General features: G+C 32.1%; 2 protein-coding genes across 3 annotated transcripts in view; both read right to left on the reverse strand.

Annotated features, from left to right (window-relative positions):
* The window catches only part of LOC145263896 (hydroxyacylglutathione hydrolase, mitochondrial-like), a 257,028-nt gene that overhangs the window by 113,276 nt on the left and 127,898 nt on the right, over positions 1 to 15,854 (reverse strand). Inside the window, exon 1 of one of the 2 annotated variants that reach the window (XM_080120979.1) lies at positions 4,722 to 4,804. The exons of the other annotated variant lie outside the window; for it this stretch is intronic. The gene's annotated coding sequence lies outside the window, so the exon portion shown is untranslated. Of the gene's footprint in view, positions 1 to 4,721; positions 4,805 to 15,854 lie in introns of those variants that run through there. 2 annotated transcript variants of the gene reach the window in all.
* On the reverse strand, positions 3,332 to 4,654 carry LOC145263894 (neuropeptide FF receptor 1-like). The gene has a single exon (XM_080120974.1). It carries the CDS (start codon positions 4,478 to 4,480, stop codon positions 3,461 to 3,463), a length of 1,020 nt encoding a protein of 339 aa, XP_079977100.1. The 5' UTR covers positions 4,481 to 4,654; the 3' UTR covers positions 3,332 to 3,460.

Raw genomic sequence — 15,854 nt, forward strand, 5'->3', positions numbered from 1 at the left:
CGATTGATTATTATATTGTGCTCAATATACAGTAGTGTAGGTACGGACAAAAATGGTGAGGAATAATAGGGGGACATAGTTTTGAAAGCCGGTTTATCAAAATATTTTTGTAGGTTTCCGACTACTTTTTGATTGTATTTGAAAGATTAAAGCCTAACGTTAATTTCCTAAAGGGGAAAAAATATTTGTACACGTGAAAAAAAAAAGTTATAATGAAAAATGTTTTCACGGCGACATTCGGACGCTGACAAATCTCATCGGAACTCCTGACTTTTTTGTCTCCCAATTTTTCGTCTTCTAAAGTATTAATCACGTGATTATGGAATAGCCTCAATAAAATAAACCATTAATTCAAGTGCCGCTTGTTATGGATTTAGCAGAGTACGATATTAAAAATCACATTATTGGTACTTATGTGCTTATGTTACTGGGCTGGCGGGTGTATTGTAACTATTCTGTACTTTTACCTAACAATTTAATAAACAAAAAGATATCGTAAAACTTGAAGGACCGTTTAAATACATTGATTTAAATTTTAAATGTGCAATTATTTAAAAAAAAAAATCAGTTGCGCTAGTGCTTTATTTCTTCAATTTTGAATATTTTCACAATTATGAATGAATTCGTGTGTACTTTTAAAAAAAAGTAGTATTTTAATCAGATTATTATTTGGTTTGTCTTATTATTTTAATTGAATTGATATATTGCAAAGAAGCCAGCAAACGAACAAAAGTGTAAAATAAATAAATAAATGTTACGATGACTAATAAAAGTCACTTTTCTACCTACATTGCTCTTATTTTTTAGTAATTTTCTTTTTTTTTTTTTTTAGAAATAATCAAACAACATTTTAAATTTAAATCAATGTATTCAAACAGTCCTTCAAGTTTTACGATATCTTTTTGTTTATTAAATTGTTAAGTGAAAGTACAGAATAGTTACAATATACCCGCCAGCCCGGTAACATAAGTACATAAGTAACAATAAAGTGATTTTTAATATCGTATTCAGCTAAATCCATAACAAGCGAATGAATTGTTTATTTTATTGATGCTACTCCGTAATCACATGATTAAAATTTTAGCAGACGAAACATGGGAGTCAAAAGAGTAAGGAGAATCAATTCATCTAAATTTAGAAGTTAAATAAATTCATTGTAAAAATCCTTTGAAAGATAAATATTAGTTTTCTGGGTCTATTTCAAAGGTAATTAGTAAACTAAATTTCTAAGCTATTAAAAAAAAAACAAAAAAAAAACACATTGTTTGTACAAAAAATGTCTTAATTAGCCCTCAAAAGTGAAAAATTCAAGCTTCGTTTTAGCGTAAATGAACGAAGTCGTGTAAGTGATGATTTTATGGAAGCCCAAAATGTCAGAAAGTCAAAAGGCTGTCTCATAATATCAGGAAGTTAAAGAGAGAGAGAGAGATAGAGAGATAGAGATAGAGAGAGAGAGAGAGAGAGAGAGAGAGAGGGTTTTTTCTTTTTATCCCAAACCGTCCAGCCGTACATTCCTATTGCGACCGTTTGCATAATTTTTATAATTTTATATATATGTTCCTGCTTTTAAATAATCATAAAAAATATTTTTCAAGATTATATAAAAATTATGTTACGCTGTAAATTTGACGTTCGTTCAAGCAAGGAAAATAGAATCTTACATATAAAAATTACGCGAAACATAAAATCTAAAAAAGAGTAGAAATATTTGTTGCAAATATAATTTTTTGCGTGAAAATATTTAATAAACAATGCTTAATTCAATCATAATATCGTAAGTTCGATAAATTAATTTTTCTTCGAATCATATCGAATTTATTACAACGAACTTTAGGGACTTTTTCCCTAATGTTCCTGAAAAAATTAGTTTTTCTTTTTTTTTTTATTGTCGCAATTTACGATGCTTTATTTTCATAAAAATACAAAAATAAGTTAATTCATTTTTTTACGGCTGAAAACTATAACTTTAGTAAAGGCGTTTCTTGTTTAAACAAAAGTAATACATTTCCACTAAGATTCAAATAAAAATAATAGGTTCATTATATTCTGTGATCATTATTTGATAAATATTGAGAATTTCATTATTTTTTTTTTTTTTACACAGTGGTCACCACTTATCAAGGCCCGGAAGCCACTCAGGGATAAGGGTTATTGCAAGTACATTACGTTAGTGTGGAGATTTGATGAAGTGTTTACTTAAGGGGGCGGTTCATTAGGAACTTGTTAACGTTGGACTTGAACACATTCAAGTTGTAGTCAGGTGGGAAGCAGGCAGACGGAACAGAGTTCCACATGTATGCAGTTCTAAGAAAGAACCTTTGTTCATGGAATCCACGTTTTGATTAATTTCCTGACTTTTTCTGAAATTTTAAGTAAAGGAAGCGGTCAAAATGTTCATACATTTTGAGCATCAGGATTTCATTTTGCAAATACCTATAGTAGTGTCTCCCGGCGTGGCCTGGGCATAAAATACGCTTAAATATGATATTTTAATTCACGCATATTTCCTATTTATTATTATAGATCCATTACTTTATTGGTTATTATATTGTACCCAATATATTGTTATAATTTAAAAAGATTTAAAAATAAACATGACTTGGGTGTTATCAGCTCGAATCGAAACCAAAACAGCTCACAAGCCTTATTTATTACACTTGTACCATGTCCTTATGCATGTAAACACTTAAAAAATAAGGTTGTAAAAGATATAAATGTATATTTGCGCATGCATAGAAGAGCACTTTAAGTCGACATGTGCTTCACAAGTTCCAATTTTTGTCATTTTTGATCTCTTAGTAGCTATTTTACGGACTAAAAACCAAATCGAATTTGTTCCACAGGTTACAAATCCCTTATATATCTATTTTCAAGTCTGTAGAGAAAAAAAAAAAAAATGACAGAATAGTTTGGTAGAGAGAGTTCTTCATACAAGCAGATAGACAGAAAAGGTCACTTATAGTATATAAATATATATATATATATATATATATATATATATATATATATATATATATATATATATATATATATATATACTAGCAATCCAACCGGTGTTGCCCAGTCATAAAATATGCTTAAGTATAATATTTCAAGTAGAAATAACACGTTTAATTGACTTACGACTGCCCAGTTCCAATTTTTTCAATGTTGATCACTAACAGCTATTTTACTGGTTAAAGACAAAATCGAATTTCTTCCGTAATTCCAAATCTTGTATATATTAACTTTCAAGCCTGTGGATCAAAAATTGATGAAGTAGTTTTGTAGAGACCATTCCTCAAACAAACAGACAAGGTCACTTTTATATATATATATATATATATATATATATATATATATATACATGTAGATAATATGAATACGTAAATGTATAATGTTGATCAATATATAACTTTACGAGGCTGGTGAGGCGGGTAGAAATCGTTTCCCCCCAAAAAGGAGAAAAAAAAAAATGAATTCAAGGAGTGTTTTCACTCGAAAAATCCAACATTTTCGGTTCTTTCATTTTCAGCATTTTAGCAATAAGTTTTTTGGTTTCAAAGCGAAATTGTTCATTGAAATAGCCATAGACAAATGGGTTGAACGAGCAGTTTAGAACGTACAAGTGAACAAAAGTGAAATACGCTATCTCCTCTGAAAAATTAGTAAAGAATGCCGGTATCTTCAACACAATAATAATCAGAATGAACGACGGGAAAAAGCTGAGCGCAAATAAGACCGTAGTGGCAATGACAGTCCGAGTTGTGCGACCGAGTCGCTTTTTAGCTAACGAGTCTTCTGCACATGCGCAGCTCGCTTGTCGTCTGTTATGTGCCATCATTAAGTGAATCTTCGCTGTTCTCCATACGTGGTAATAAGACACGAGCATAGCGATAAGCGCTACGCTAATAAAGAGAAACATTACTATCAAGTAATAGTGAGCGAAACGGTTGGTCATAAAGCTAGGCAATGTGCAGATGTACATTGTTATATTGGGAAAAAGCGGGTGTTGCAAGGGTCTCTTTTTGGAAAAGACGACTATTGGCACAGCCAGGACAAGTGACAAAATTACAACGACGAACACGAAGACTTTACGATAAATCTGTGAAAGTTCAGTGAGTGCGGCTCGGCACACTTTCCGGTAACGCTCTATCGAAATAGCGAGGAGCATCGCCACAGAACCGGTGTTACAAGTAAAATTAACGAGTCTCTGAAATTTGCAACCGGCATTTGACGGATAACGGAAGACATAGTAAAACTCGACAATCTCCATGGGTAAACCGAAAATACAACAGACGATGTCGAAACTGGCCAAGAGGGTGATAAAGAAATGGACTGTGCTTCTTTTAAAACTGAAGCTAAATACGTATATCACAATTGCATTTCCAATGATGCCCAGAAAGGTGAGCAACGCAATAAAAACGACGACGGGTATCACGACTGGCAAGATCTCACGTTTAAATAAAAGGTCCGTAGAATTGTCGACAGTAAAATTCATTGTGAAATGGTCTAGAGTCCTCTGAATACCCTTTTAGGAAGTTTAAATCCGAACTACTGCAAGGAGATGTGTATAGAACAGGAGACTGCGTTGATTTGATCACATTAAAACAATGTGCGGGTTCTTTGGTTAGTAGATGTAGAACAGCCGGGATATCAGATTCAGTTGACAGAAGAGACCGAGATAAATATGGGAGGAAATGATAAGGATGCACTTGAGAGAAAGAGCAATAAATACTGACCTGACAGAAGATAGGTTAGTTTGGGGGGGGGGGGCGGTCAATCACACAGCAATAAAACAGATGTTAAACCAATGATGATGATGATGATGATGATTCTGCTACTTCTGCTGCTGATTAATCTTCGATTTTTTGCGATTATTTTACTATTTTTATTTTATCAATAGATTCTAGGCTTTTTTACAGGATATTTTATGTTGGCATATCTTTTGCGTCGGTCATTCACGCTTACATTTAGAATTTCTTTTGTGTTAGTCTGTCATGCTTAAGTCTAGAATAGTATTTGCATCAGTCTGTCACACTTAAGTTCAAAATAGCTTCTGCCTGCGTCTGTCACGCTTAAGATTGGAATATCATTTGCATCTGTTTGTCACAGTGGACGTATGTTAAGAATATAATTTCTTGTTTTTTTTTTTTGTTTGTTTTTTTTAAGTGTTTCTCTAACGATCTTTTCCAAACGATAAATAAAAACAAAAGAAAATGGGATTGCTTCGTTGTTTGTCATATCATAAGAAAAGTATTTCCACCGGATATTTTCTCTTTTTTTAAAATTTTCTCTTTTTTCTTGTTTTTTTTTTTTTCTTCGAAACTCACCAATTGGTGTTATTTACTGTGTAACACTTAATAAAACTCGAACATCCGTTATCTATAACTTACAAAAACAAACTCCATGCGAATTAGCTGAAATAAAAATATTCCATTTAGCCAGTGAAGGCGATTTAAACGTAAAGATCTCAGCTGAAAATAACGTCCCTTTCTTTGGCGTCGTCAGGGTTTACCTAAACAGGGTTTCTTTCGAAGAACTTTCTGTCTGGAACATAATTCTTTAGCCGTCTTCAAATTCAATGTCAACAAGTACATGGACATAAGTAATCAAATTTTGTTCATTCCATTAATCATCTTCAATCCTCTCATAATATTCTTCATTATTTAATCGACATTTCAAACATAGCATTGAACCTTATCAGACTTTTTCGAAATTCATTGGTAAATTAATAAAAAAAAAAATATAGTCGTTTTCTGGTATGAATATCCAAACTATTGAATAGCATAAAAGAGTCTGGTTTGAATGATTGTTGATGGTGCTAAAAAATAAAGATAATGTTTAGGCTCCAAAATTCTTTGTTTTGTTGTTTTGATCAATGCTGCTATTCACCACGGGTGCGCAAGACAAAATGGCCACTCATGAAATGGTGACGATGAAAAACAACAACGATGAAAAGAATAAAACAGCACATATACACCCCGCACGTATGTATACAGACTTTTATTTGGTCTATTGATTGCTCATTGATGAAAACATTACACACATAAGAATCAAATGTTGTTCAACCCTTCGTTATTTTCAATACTTCATTATTCAACAAACAATTTATCCATCACATTGACTCTTATCCTCATATGGTTTTTGGTCTTGATAAGTGGTGACAAATAAGAAATAATGAAAAAAATATATGGCTTTATTCTGGTACGAATATCCAACGTATAGAATATCACGAGAAAGTCTGATTTGATTGATTGTTGATAGCGTTAAAAATACATTGACTCTTATCCTTAAGTGGCTTTTGGCCTTGATAAGTGATGATTCATTAGTAAATAATAAGAATAATAAATAGCATTATTCTGGTAATGCTATAGAATATCTTATAATATAGAATATCCCAAAATATAGAATATCCAAAATATAGAATATCTAAACTATAGAATATCCTAAAAAAAGTTTGTGTTGATTGGTTGTTAATAGCATTTCAAAAATAAAGAAAGTGTTTTAGCTCCAAAATTCCTGCTGTTTTCTTTAATGAATTCCACAATGCAATTTGTCACGTGTGTGCGTAAATTTATAAACCAAAGGTTTTCGGTTCATTCATACAAATGAACAGATGTCATCACAGATATAAAAATCGTCTGGATGGATATTGTTCTATTTATTTGCCTTTGTGTAATAATTTCCAACAAAATTGAATAAAATAAGTGTTAGATCTGTTGCTGATAAGCATTGAAAAAAATAAAGAGTATATATATATGCTCCATAAATTGTGACCGTGCCACTGATTTAAAAAGAAGAAAAAAAAGATGTGGTCCTGAAATTGTTTGTATTTCATTCAGTTGTTCTTCGTTGTGAATAGCAATACATATCAAACCAGAAACAGAAAAGGCTTTCCTTTGGAGGGAGGGGGAATAAGTGTGTTTACAGGAGGGGAAACCAATCAAAATGCTGGCACTAAGAATAGTAGTAACCGTACTTCTTATTTTCCCCATTTTTGTATAAGTAAAATTTATTTATTTAGTATTGTCTGTGTCTACTAGGCGTTACCCGGGAGTCCTTTTATTTTGTTATATTTTATTTATTGACTCTACCTCCTCTTATCCCTTATCTTTTAATTTCTTGCCTTAAAATATTACTTTTTATTTCACATTTTTTGTCTATCAGTATTATTGGTGCAATCCAGGGTTCAACCAAATTAAAATACTATAATACAAAAAAATCTTTATGATTTATCTACCTGTCACGGAAAGAAAATGTCAGATTCTACAAATCACGTAAATTGATCAAATTTTTAACAATCAATAGTGTCATCATAGCTATTACAAGATTGGTTTTTATTTCTTATTTATGAAGAGGTTGTTAAGAGAAAGGGGAACGTTATGAATTTTTAAAATGACGGACCGAGACACACCATCCTCGCTTCGTCATAAAATTTGATTTTCTTGATTAAAAATACCCTACTTGATTAATTAATATGAATTTTGGAATATGACATTTTCGTCCCGTGACAAGTACCTACACCATAAAGATTTTTCTCTGTATTTTTATGTTTTAATTAGGTTTGGCCGTGAACTTGCATCGCTTTATTTATTTAGTATAAGCTGTATCTACTAAGCGTTGTCCGGGAGTAGTTTTATTTTTTCAATCATGTAGTACCTTACATCCTTTTCCGCGTTTCTCTTGATTAATTTCTTGCCTGAAAATATTGTTTGAATATATATATATATATATATATATATATATATATATATATATATATATAAGTACGTCCAAGGATGGAATACTGTTGCCATATCTGGGCAGGAGCTGCTAAAAACAGCCTATCCTGCCTTGACAGAGTACAAAATAGACTTCGTGGCTTAGTGGGGGATGTCCTTTTCTCTACCCTGCAACCTCTCTCCCACAGAAGAGACATTGCGAGCCTATCCTTGTTTTATCGTTATTTCCATGGCAGGTGCTCGTCTGAACTCAAATCTCTGGTCCCCCCCTCGCCAATCTTTCACGAAAAACACCCGTCTAGCTGAATCCACTGTGAAAAATTTCCCCCACTCTATATCTGTGCCTAAATCAAAACGCGGATTCCATGAACAAAGCTTCTTTCTTAGAACTGCACGCCTGTGGAACTCTGTTCCGTCTGCCTGCTTCCCACTGGACTACAACTTGGATGTCTTCAAGTCCAATGTTAACAAATTCCTAATGAACCGCCCCCTTAAGTAAACACTTCATCAAATCTCCACACTAACGTAATGTACTTGCAATAACCCTTATCCCTGAGTGGCTTCCGGGCCTTGATAAGTGGTGATCACTGTGTAAATATATATATATATATATATATATATATATATATATATATATATATATATATATATAAGTAAGACAAATCGGTACTTTTTCGGTATAAAGTACAGAGTTATTTAAAATTAATTGAAAAATTAAAACAATATTCTTGAATACTGATTGGACAATTTTTAGGAAACTTTTACAAAATTAAAAGAAAATTAAAATTTAAATCAATAAAAAAAACACTCATTGTAAAGTAAAATCATGAATAAATATTTTAATAACAATCGATAGCAAAGAATTAAAACATATATATCAAACATATATAGATTTTTCCATTTGTTATGATTTTTATGATTTTCTTTATTCAAATTCAGATAAATATTTAGATTGTTCTTTTTTATAATAAATTAATGATAACAAACAAATGTTTTCTTTACGATAGTATTTTTCTATTAGGGCTAAGGCGCATAGCTTTCCGCACCTTCTAGCGTTTTCCGTAAACCACTACGACGGTTTCGACGAAATCACGGTCCTTATACTGCATAAGGATCAATGATTCAATTAAGTAATAATAGACACTTAGTAAAAGATGAGTCACTTAATGAATTAATTAAAGTTTCGGATCCATACGCCAACTGAAATGGATTCTTGATTCAAACATAACTTAATTCTAGTGTTGTATGGATCAATTAATGAAGATGGATCTAACAACAAATACACACACAAAAAAAACAACAATGGGTAGAGAATATTGGCTAATTTAGTTGAATATAAAAATAAGTTTAATTGGACATAAACAGAGACAACTGCAAATGGTTAAAGTATGTTGCCTGAGCTATAGCGATGATGGTTGAGTGTTATACATAATTGGAAAACAGCTCGGTGAAGTTATCAAAGAATATATTTTAATAAAAACCAACTTATCAAAATAAATAAAGCTCAACACTGTTAAGAGGAGCAATTAAATATATAAAATAAAAGACAACAAATAAAAGTTATAAATAACTTTAGTAATATCATCAGATCAATAAGGGAACAACTTCTTAAGGCCATGATATTTTGAAGCTAAATTATTCTCATCATAAGAGGAGAAGATCCAGAAAAAAACAAAATATAAAATCTGTCGATAAAAACTGCCTTAAGAACATTTAAATTGAATATGAAAGAGGTATAATTAAAATATACTAGCGGGGGAAGGAGGCACCGGGCTTTGCCCGGGCGTAGACTACGCTTAAATATGATATTTTAATTTGTCCAGATTTCATATATATTATTATAGAGTCGTGATTTCAAAAGTAAAAAAAAAAAGAATATTTAGGTGCTGTCAGCTAGGATTAAAACTGTAGAATCCAAGCTGTATCAACGTGACACGCCTTTAAAGTGTTTAAAAATTAAAAATAAACTTTTTTTCTTTTTAAGTTTAACGATTTTTTTTCAATTTTGACCCATTTTTTACGACTTAAAACCAATTTTATCCGGCTAAAGACTCATAAAAGAACGGCCCTTAATCCAATCATTTGAGGCCCCTAGCACCGTTCCGCAACTTTTAGTTTCGGAAGACATATAGTTTAAAAATATGGAGACAGACGAACAGACAGACAGACATACAGACAGACAAACATACCGTTTATATAGCTGTTTTTATATTAGATTAAAGGAATTATAAAATAGAAGAATAAAAACTTTGAAATATAAAATTTTTTAAATATAATTAGGAGGAACATAAAAAAGAATAAAATTGGATGATTAGTGTATATGAAAGTAATAGTACACCATAATATTTACAATGTAATTAATAGTACGCCATAAGATTAATATTGTAAGTAATAGTACGCCATAATATTTACAATGTAAGTAATAGTACGCCATAAGATTAATATTGTAAGTAATAGTACGCCATAATATTTACAATGTAAGTAATAGTACGCCATAAGATTAATATTGTAAGTAATAGTACGCCATAATATTTACAATGTAAGTAATAGTACGCCATAAGATTAATATTGTAAGTAATAGTACGCCATAATATTTACAATGTAAGTAATAGTACGCCATAAGATTAATATTGTAAGTAATAGTACGCCATAATATTTACAATGTAAGTAATAGTACGCCATAATATTAACAATGTAAGTAAATAGTACGCCATAATATTTACAATGTAAGTAATAGTACGCCATAATATTTACAATGTAAGTAATTGTACGCCATAATATTTACAATGTAAGTAATAGTACACCATAATATTAACAATGTAAGTAAATAGTACGTCATAATATTAACAATGTAAGTAATAGTACGCCATAATATTAACAATGTAAGTAATAGTACGCCATAATATTTACAATGTAAGTAATTGTACGCCATAATATTTACAATGTAAGTAATTGTACGCCATAATATTAACAATGTAAGTAATTGTACGCCATAATATTTACAATGTAAGTAATAGTACGCCATAATATTTACAATGTAAGTAATTGTACGCCATAATATTTACAATGTAAGTAATAGTACGCCATAATATTTACAATGTAAGTAATTGTACGCCATAATATTAACAATGTAAGTAATAGTACACCATAATATTAACAATGTAAGAAAATAGTACGTCATAATATTAACAATGTAAGTAATAGTACGCCATAATATTTACAATGTAAGTAATAGTACGTCATAATATTAACAATGTAAGTAATAGTATGCCATAATATTAACAATGTAAGTAATAGTACGCCATAAGATTAATATTGTAAGTAATAGTACGCCATAATATTTACAATGTAAGTAAATAGTACACCATAATATTTACAATGTAAGTAAATAGTACACCATAATATTAACAATGTAAGTAATAGTACACCATAATATTTACAATGTAAATAGTACACCATAATATTAATAATGTAAGTAATAGTACGCCATAATATTAACAATGTAAGTAATAGTACGCCATAATATTAACAATGTAAGTAATAGTACGCTATAATATTTACAATGTAAGTAATAGTACGCCATAATATTTACAATGTAAGTAATAGTACGCCATAATATTTACAATGTAATTAATAGTACGCCATAATATTTACAATGTAAGTAATAGTACGTCATAATATTAACAATGTAAGTAATAGTATGCCATAATATTAACAATGTAAGTAATAGTACGCCATAAGATTAATATTGTAAGTAATAGTACGCCATAATATTTACAATGTAAGTAGATAGTACACCATAATATTTACAATGTAAGTAAATAGTACACCATAATATTAACAATGTAAGTAATAGTACACCATAATATTTACAATGTAAATAGTACACCATAATATTAATAATGTAAGTAATAGTACGCCATAATATTAACAATGTAAGTAATAGTACGCCATAATATTAACAATGTAAGTAATAGTACGCTATAATATTTACAATGTAAGTAATAGTACGCCATAATATTTACAATGTAAGTAATAGTACGCCATAATATTTACAATGTAATTAATAGTACGCCATAATATTTACAATGTAAGTAATAGTACGCCATAATATTAACAATGTAAGTAAATAGTACGTCATAATATTAACAATGTAAGTAATAGTACGCCATAATATTAACAATGTAAGTAATAGTACGCTATAATATTTACAATGTAAGTAATAGTACGCCATAATATTTACAATGTAAGTAATAGTACGCCATAATATTTACAATGTAATTAATAGTACGCCATAATATTTACAATGTAAGTAATAGTACGCCATAATATTAACAATGTAAGTAAATAGTACGCCATAATATTAACAATGTAAGTAATAGTACGCCATAATATTTACAATGTAAGTAATTGTACGCCATAATATTTACAATGTAAGTAATAGTACGCCATAATATTTACAATGTAAGTAATTGTACGCCATAATATTTACAATGTAAGTAATTGTACGCCATAATATTTACAATGTAAGTAATAGTACGCCATAATATTTACAATGTAAGTAATTGTACGCCATAATATTTACAATGTAAGTAATAGTACGCCATAATATTTACAATGTAAGTAATAGTACGCCATAATATTAACAATGTAAGTAATTGTACGCCATAATATTTACAATGTAAGTAATAGTACGCCATAATATTAACAATGTAAGTAATAGTACGCCATAATATTTACAATGTAAGTAATAGTACACCATAATATTTACAATGTAAGTAATAGTACGCCATAATATTAACAATGTAAGTAATAGTACGCCATAATATTAACAATGTAAGTAATAGTACGCTATAATATTTACAATGTAAGTAATAGTACGCCATAATATTTACAATGTAAGTAATAGTACGCCATAATCTTTACAATGTAAGTAATAGTACGCCATAATATTTACAATGTACGTAATAGTACGCCATAATATTTACAATGTAATTAATAGTACGCCATAATATTTACAATGTAAGTAATAGTACGCCATAATATTAACAATGTAAGTAAATAGTACGCCATAATATTTACAATGTAAGTAATAGTACGCCATAATATTTACAATGTAAGTAATTGTACGCCATAATATTTACAATGTAAGTAATAGTACGCCATAATATTTACAATGTAAGTAATTGTACGCCATAATATTTACAATGTAAGTAATAGTACGCCATAATATTTACAATGCAAGTAATAGTACGCCATAATATTTACAATGTAAGTAATAGTACGCCATAATATTTACAATGTAAGTAATAGTACGCCATAATATTTACAATGTAAGTAATAGTACGCCATAATCTTTACAATGTAAGTAATAGTACGCCATAATATTAACAATGTAAGTAAATAGTACGCCATAATATTTACAATGTAAGTAATAGTATGCCATAATAACGTTGACATACCAATTCCCGCGATATCATTGAAGTTAAGCAACGTTGAGCCTGGTCATTACTAAAATGGATGACCACATTAGGAATTCCAGGCGCTGTATGTAGGAGGACATCGACACCTTCCTGCAGGAGTTTCAAAAGCCTAACGTCGTCACCTCCCCTAACGGGGATATACATTTGACTGGATATCGCTTATGAATTTTATACTCCTATGGAGCTTCCTACTTCGGAGGAAGCCGGTTAAACCCGAACAGGGTTATTGCCGTTTTACACACACACATGTAAGTAATAGTAAAAAGAAAATAGGGATAATTAAAACAATAATGGGGATCATTAAAGAATCTCTGTATCCCTTATTTGCTTTTCCTGTCTCCATTCCCGCTTTCTTCATATTCCCCTCTTTCTTCCCTCTCTTTTCCTTTTTTTTCTTTTTGCACCATAAAAAGCTGTTAATACTTTTTCTACTTCGGGTCGCTAGTTGGTGGGTATATGAATTTTCTTTTTCCCCTGATTGTCGCTGTTCTGGTATTGATTGGGATGGGTCGAGGTCAAACGTCTCAACAATGGCATAGATAGGATTCTATGTCGCTAGTGTCATATGAGTGTCATCTGAATGATGTTTTTAACTGGTTTTGAGTATGCCCCAGACCTTGTATGCTATACACCATATCGCCATTCGTTTACAATTTGATTTAAAATCTGCGTTTCTTTAGTAATTATTATCAATAAGTTTCTTAAAGAAATCACAATTCTGTTGCATAAATTCAGTTAATTTTGTATTTTTATGTTTATACAAAGAACTTGAAATGTTAGAAGCTGGTTTAATCGGACTAACTTCATATTTGTCAATCCTACTTGCCGTACGGGGTGGTCTTTGTCTTTTCCTTAACGCTTCAACCTCTTTTTATTTGCGTTTCAAAATAACTTCCTTTTGATTCTTCCCTGTTTGTAACGCTTTTATTTTCTGCCCACTTTTAATTGTTCTCATCATAACTGCGTTACTTTCGACGCCGTTTGAGTTATATAGCGCTATTCATTTCAACGTCTGCATTGATTTGCTGTATGCACTTCATTTGATAAGTCTTTGGTTATATTTCATAGCCAGCTTGGTTCCGAAGGGACTTTGTCTGGTACATTTTCGTTTCATGAGCTTTCTTCCTTATAGATCTTCTGAGGGAAAAATTCCAAAGGTTAAAACTTTTCATCTAGTTCGTCCCAAGTAAATTATCGGAGTTTGTTTTTGAACAGACGCTTTTAACCTTTTAATAGTACCGTTAAAATTTACTAGTAAAAATAATTCGCCAATAAAATTAATTTTATTACCAGTCACTGTGCAAGTTTACGTTAGTGCTTTTTGCAAAGTCGGTTTATTAAGCCTCTTCCACGTATGTACATTTATATGGAAAGATCTCACACAGTGTCCAACTGTAATTTCAATGTTTTATTAAATATTTTAACAATTACGTAATCAGAGTTTTTTTTCTGTCTGTTTCGATTTACTCAAAACCGCACACACCTCGTCTTCTCATGTATCGTTCTCTTCTTTCTCTTCTACTTCTTGCTCTTTTTCTTCTTTTTTTCTTCTCAGTCGTCAGAAGCGTCGTCTTTGTCTTGACTACGTTTTTCCTTCTCCCTTCTTGCTCACAGTGACCCGTTTTTATGCTAAGCTGAACTCTCGTGTGTGCGAGAGAACACGAGATTTTGCGTGATTACTTGGCAATATTAACCGGCCGCCGCCATCTTGCCATTTTTCTTTGGGCGTGCCCGCTTTGCAGAGTGCACACCTCGAGCGTTTGTCAGGTAAGCCCGTCTGTTCGCAATTTAATGCACACTCCCCCCTGATCTCATTATCACAGAAAGAGCAGGGAGGCGGTGGCCTTTTTCTTCGAGTGCTTCTTCGGAGAGGGGGATTCGGGGCTTCATCATCGTCTGCGCTGTCTTCCGTGACACGAAGGTCGGCGAACCTAAAGCTGAGCATCGCAGTATCACTGTCCGGGTCTTCATCATCAGCAGGAGGGTCAGTACTTTGAAGGCTACCACTCTCAGTGTCGCTGTGCGTTGAAGCCGTCATGAACCAGAATGATGGGTCGCTGGTCACGGATTCAATTTCACTATCTTCGTCAAGCGGCAGCTGCGTTTGGAATACTGATCTTAAGTTTTTAATATGACGAGGTACTCCATCAACTCGCACCGCCTGCGAGCTGATCACTTCAGTGACATGACCGGTTCCGTAGCGAGTCGTGCACTGGCCTCGGGGATTTTTAACCCAGACGACATCTCCCTCTTTTATGTTCTTTTGTGGTGGCTCCGGTTCAGGTAGTGAGCTGCTCTCCAAACCTCTCACCCTGACACGGTATGTATGTAGCGCGTTGGCTGGCGCGGTGGAGGGTGAAACATCGTCCTTAGGGGTGACGTTGTACCAATAGACTGCTTCAGGTACCGTACACCCCTTCCGCGCTGCGATTGTCTTAACAGTTCTGTGATTGCGCTCAATAATCCCGTTTCCACTGGGAACATGGGCACACCGAAAACGCAGATGGACACCCCAGCCATCTGCAAACTGTTTAAACGGCTCACTAACAAAAGCGGGGCCATTGTCGGTGAGTATCTCAGAAGGAGGGCCACGCTCGAGGAACACACCTTCCAACTCATGGATAATGGCAGCCGCGTCCTGCCGGCGAAGGGGCCGCCACAATGAAAA

This window comes from Euprymna scolopes, chromosome 39 (genome assembly GCF_053919585.1).
Source record: "Euprymna scolopes isolate OS-2025 chromosome 39, ASM5391958v1, whole genome shotgun sequence".
NCBI lineage: Eukaryota > Metazoa > Mollusca > Cephalopoda > Sepiida > Sepiolidae > Euprymna > Euprymna scolopes.

Coding starts and splice junctions, on each gene's coding strand:
- LOC145263894 (XM_080120974.1), bottom strand. CDS start 4,480: ATGAATTTTACTGTCGACAATTCTACGGACCTTTTATTTAAACGTGAG.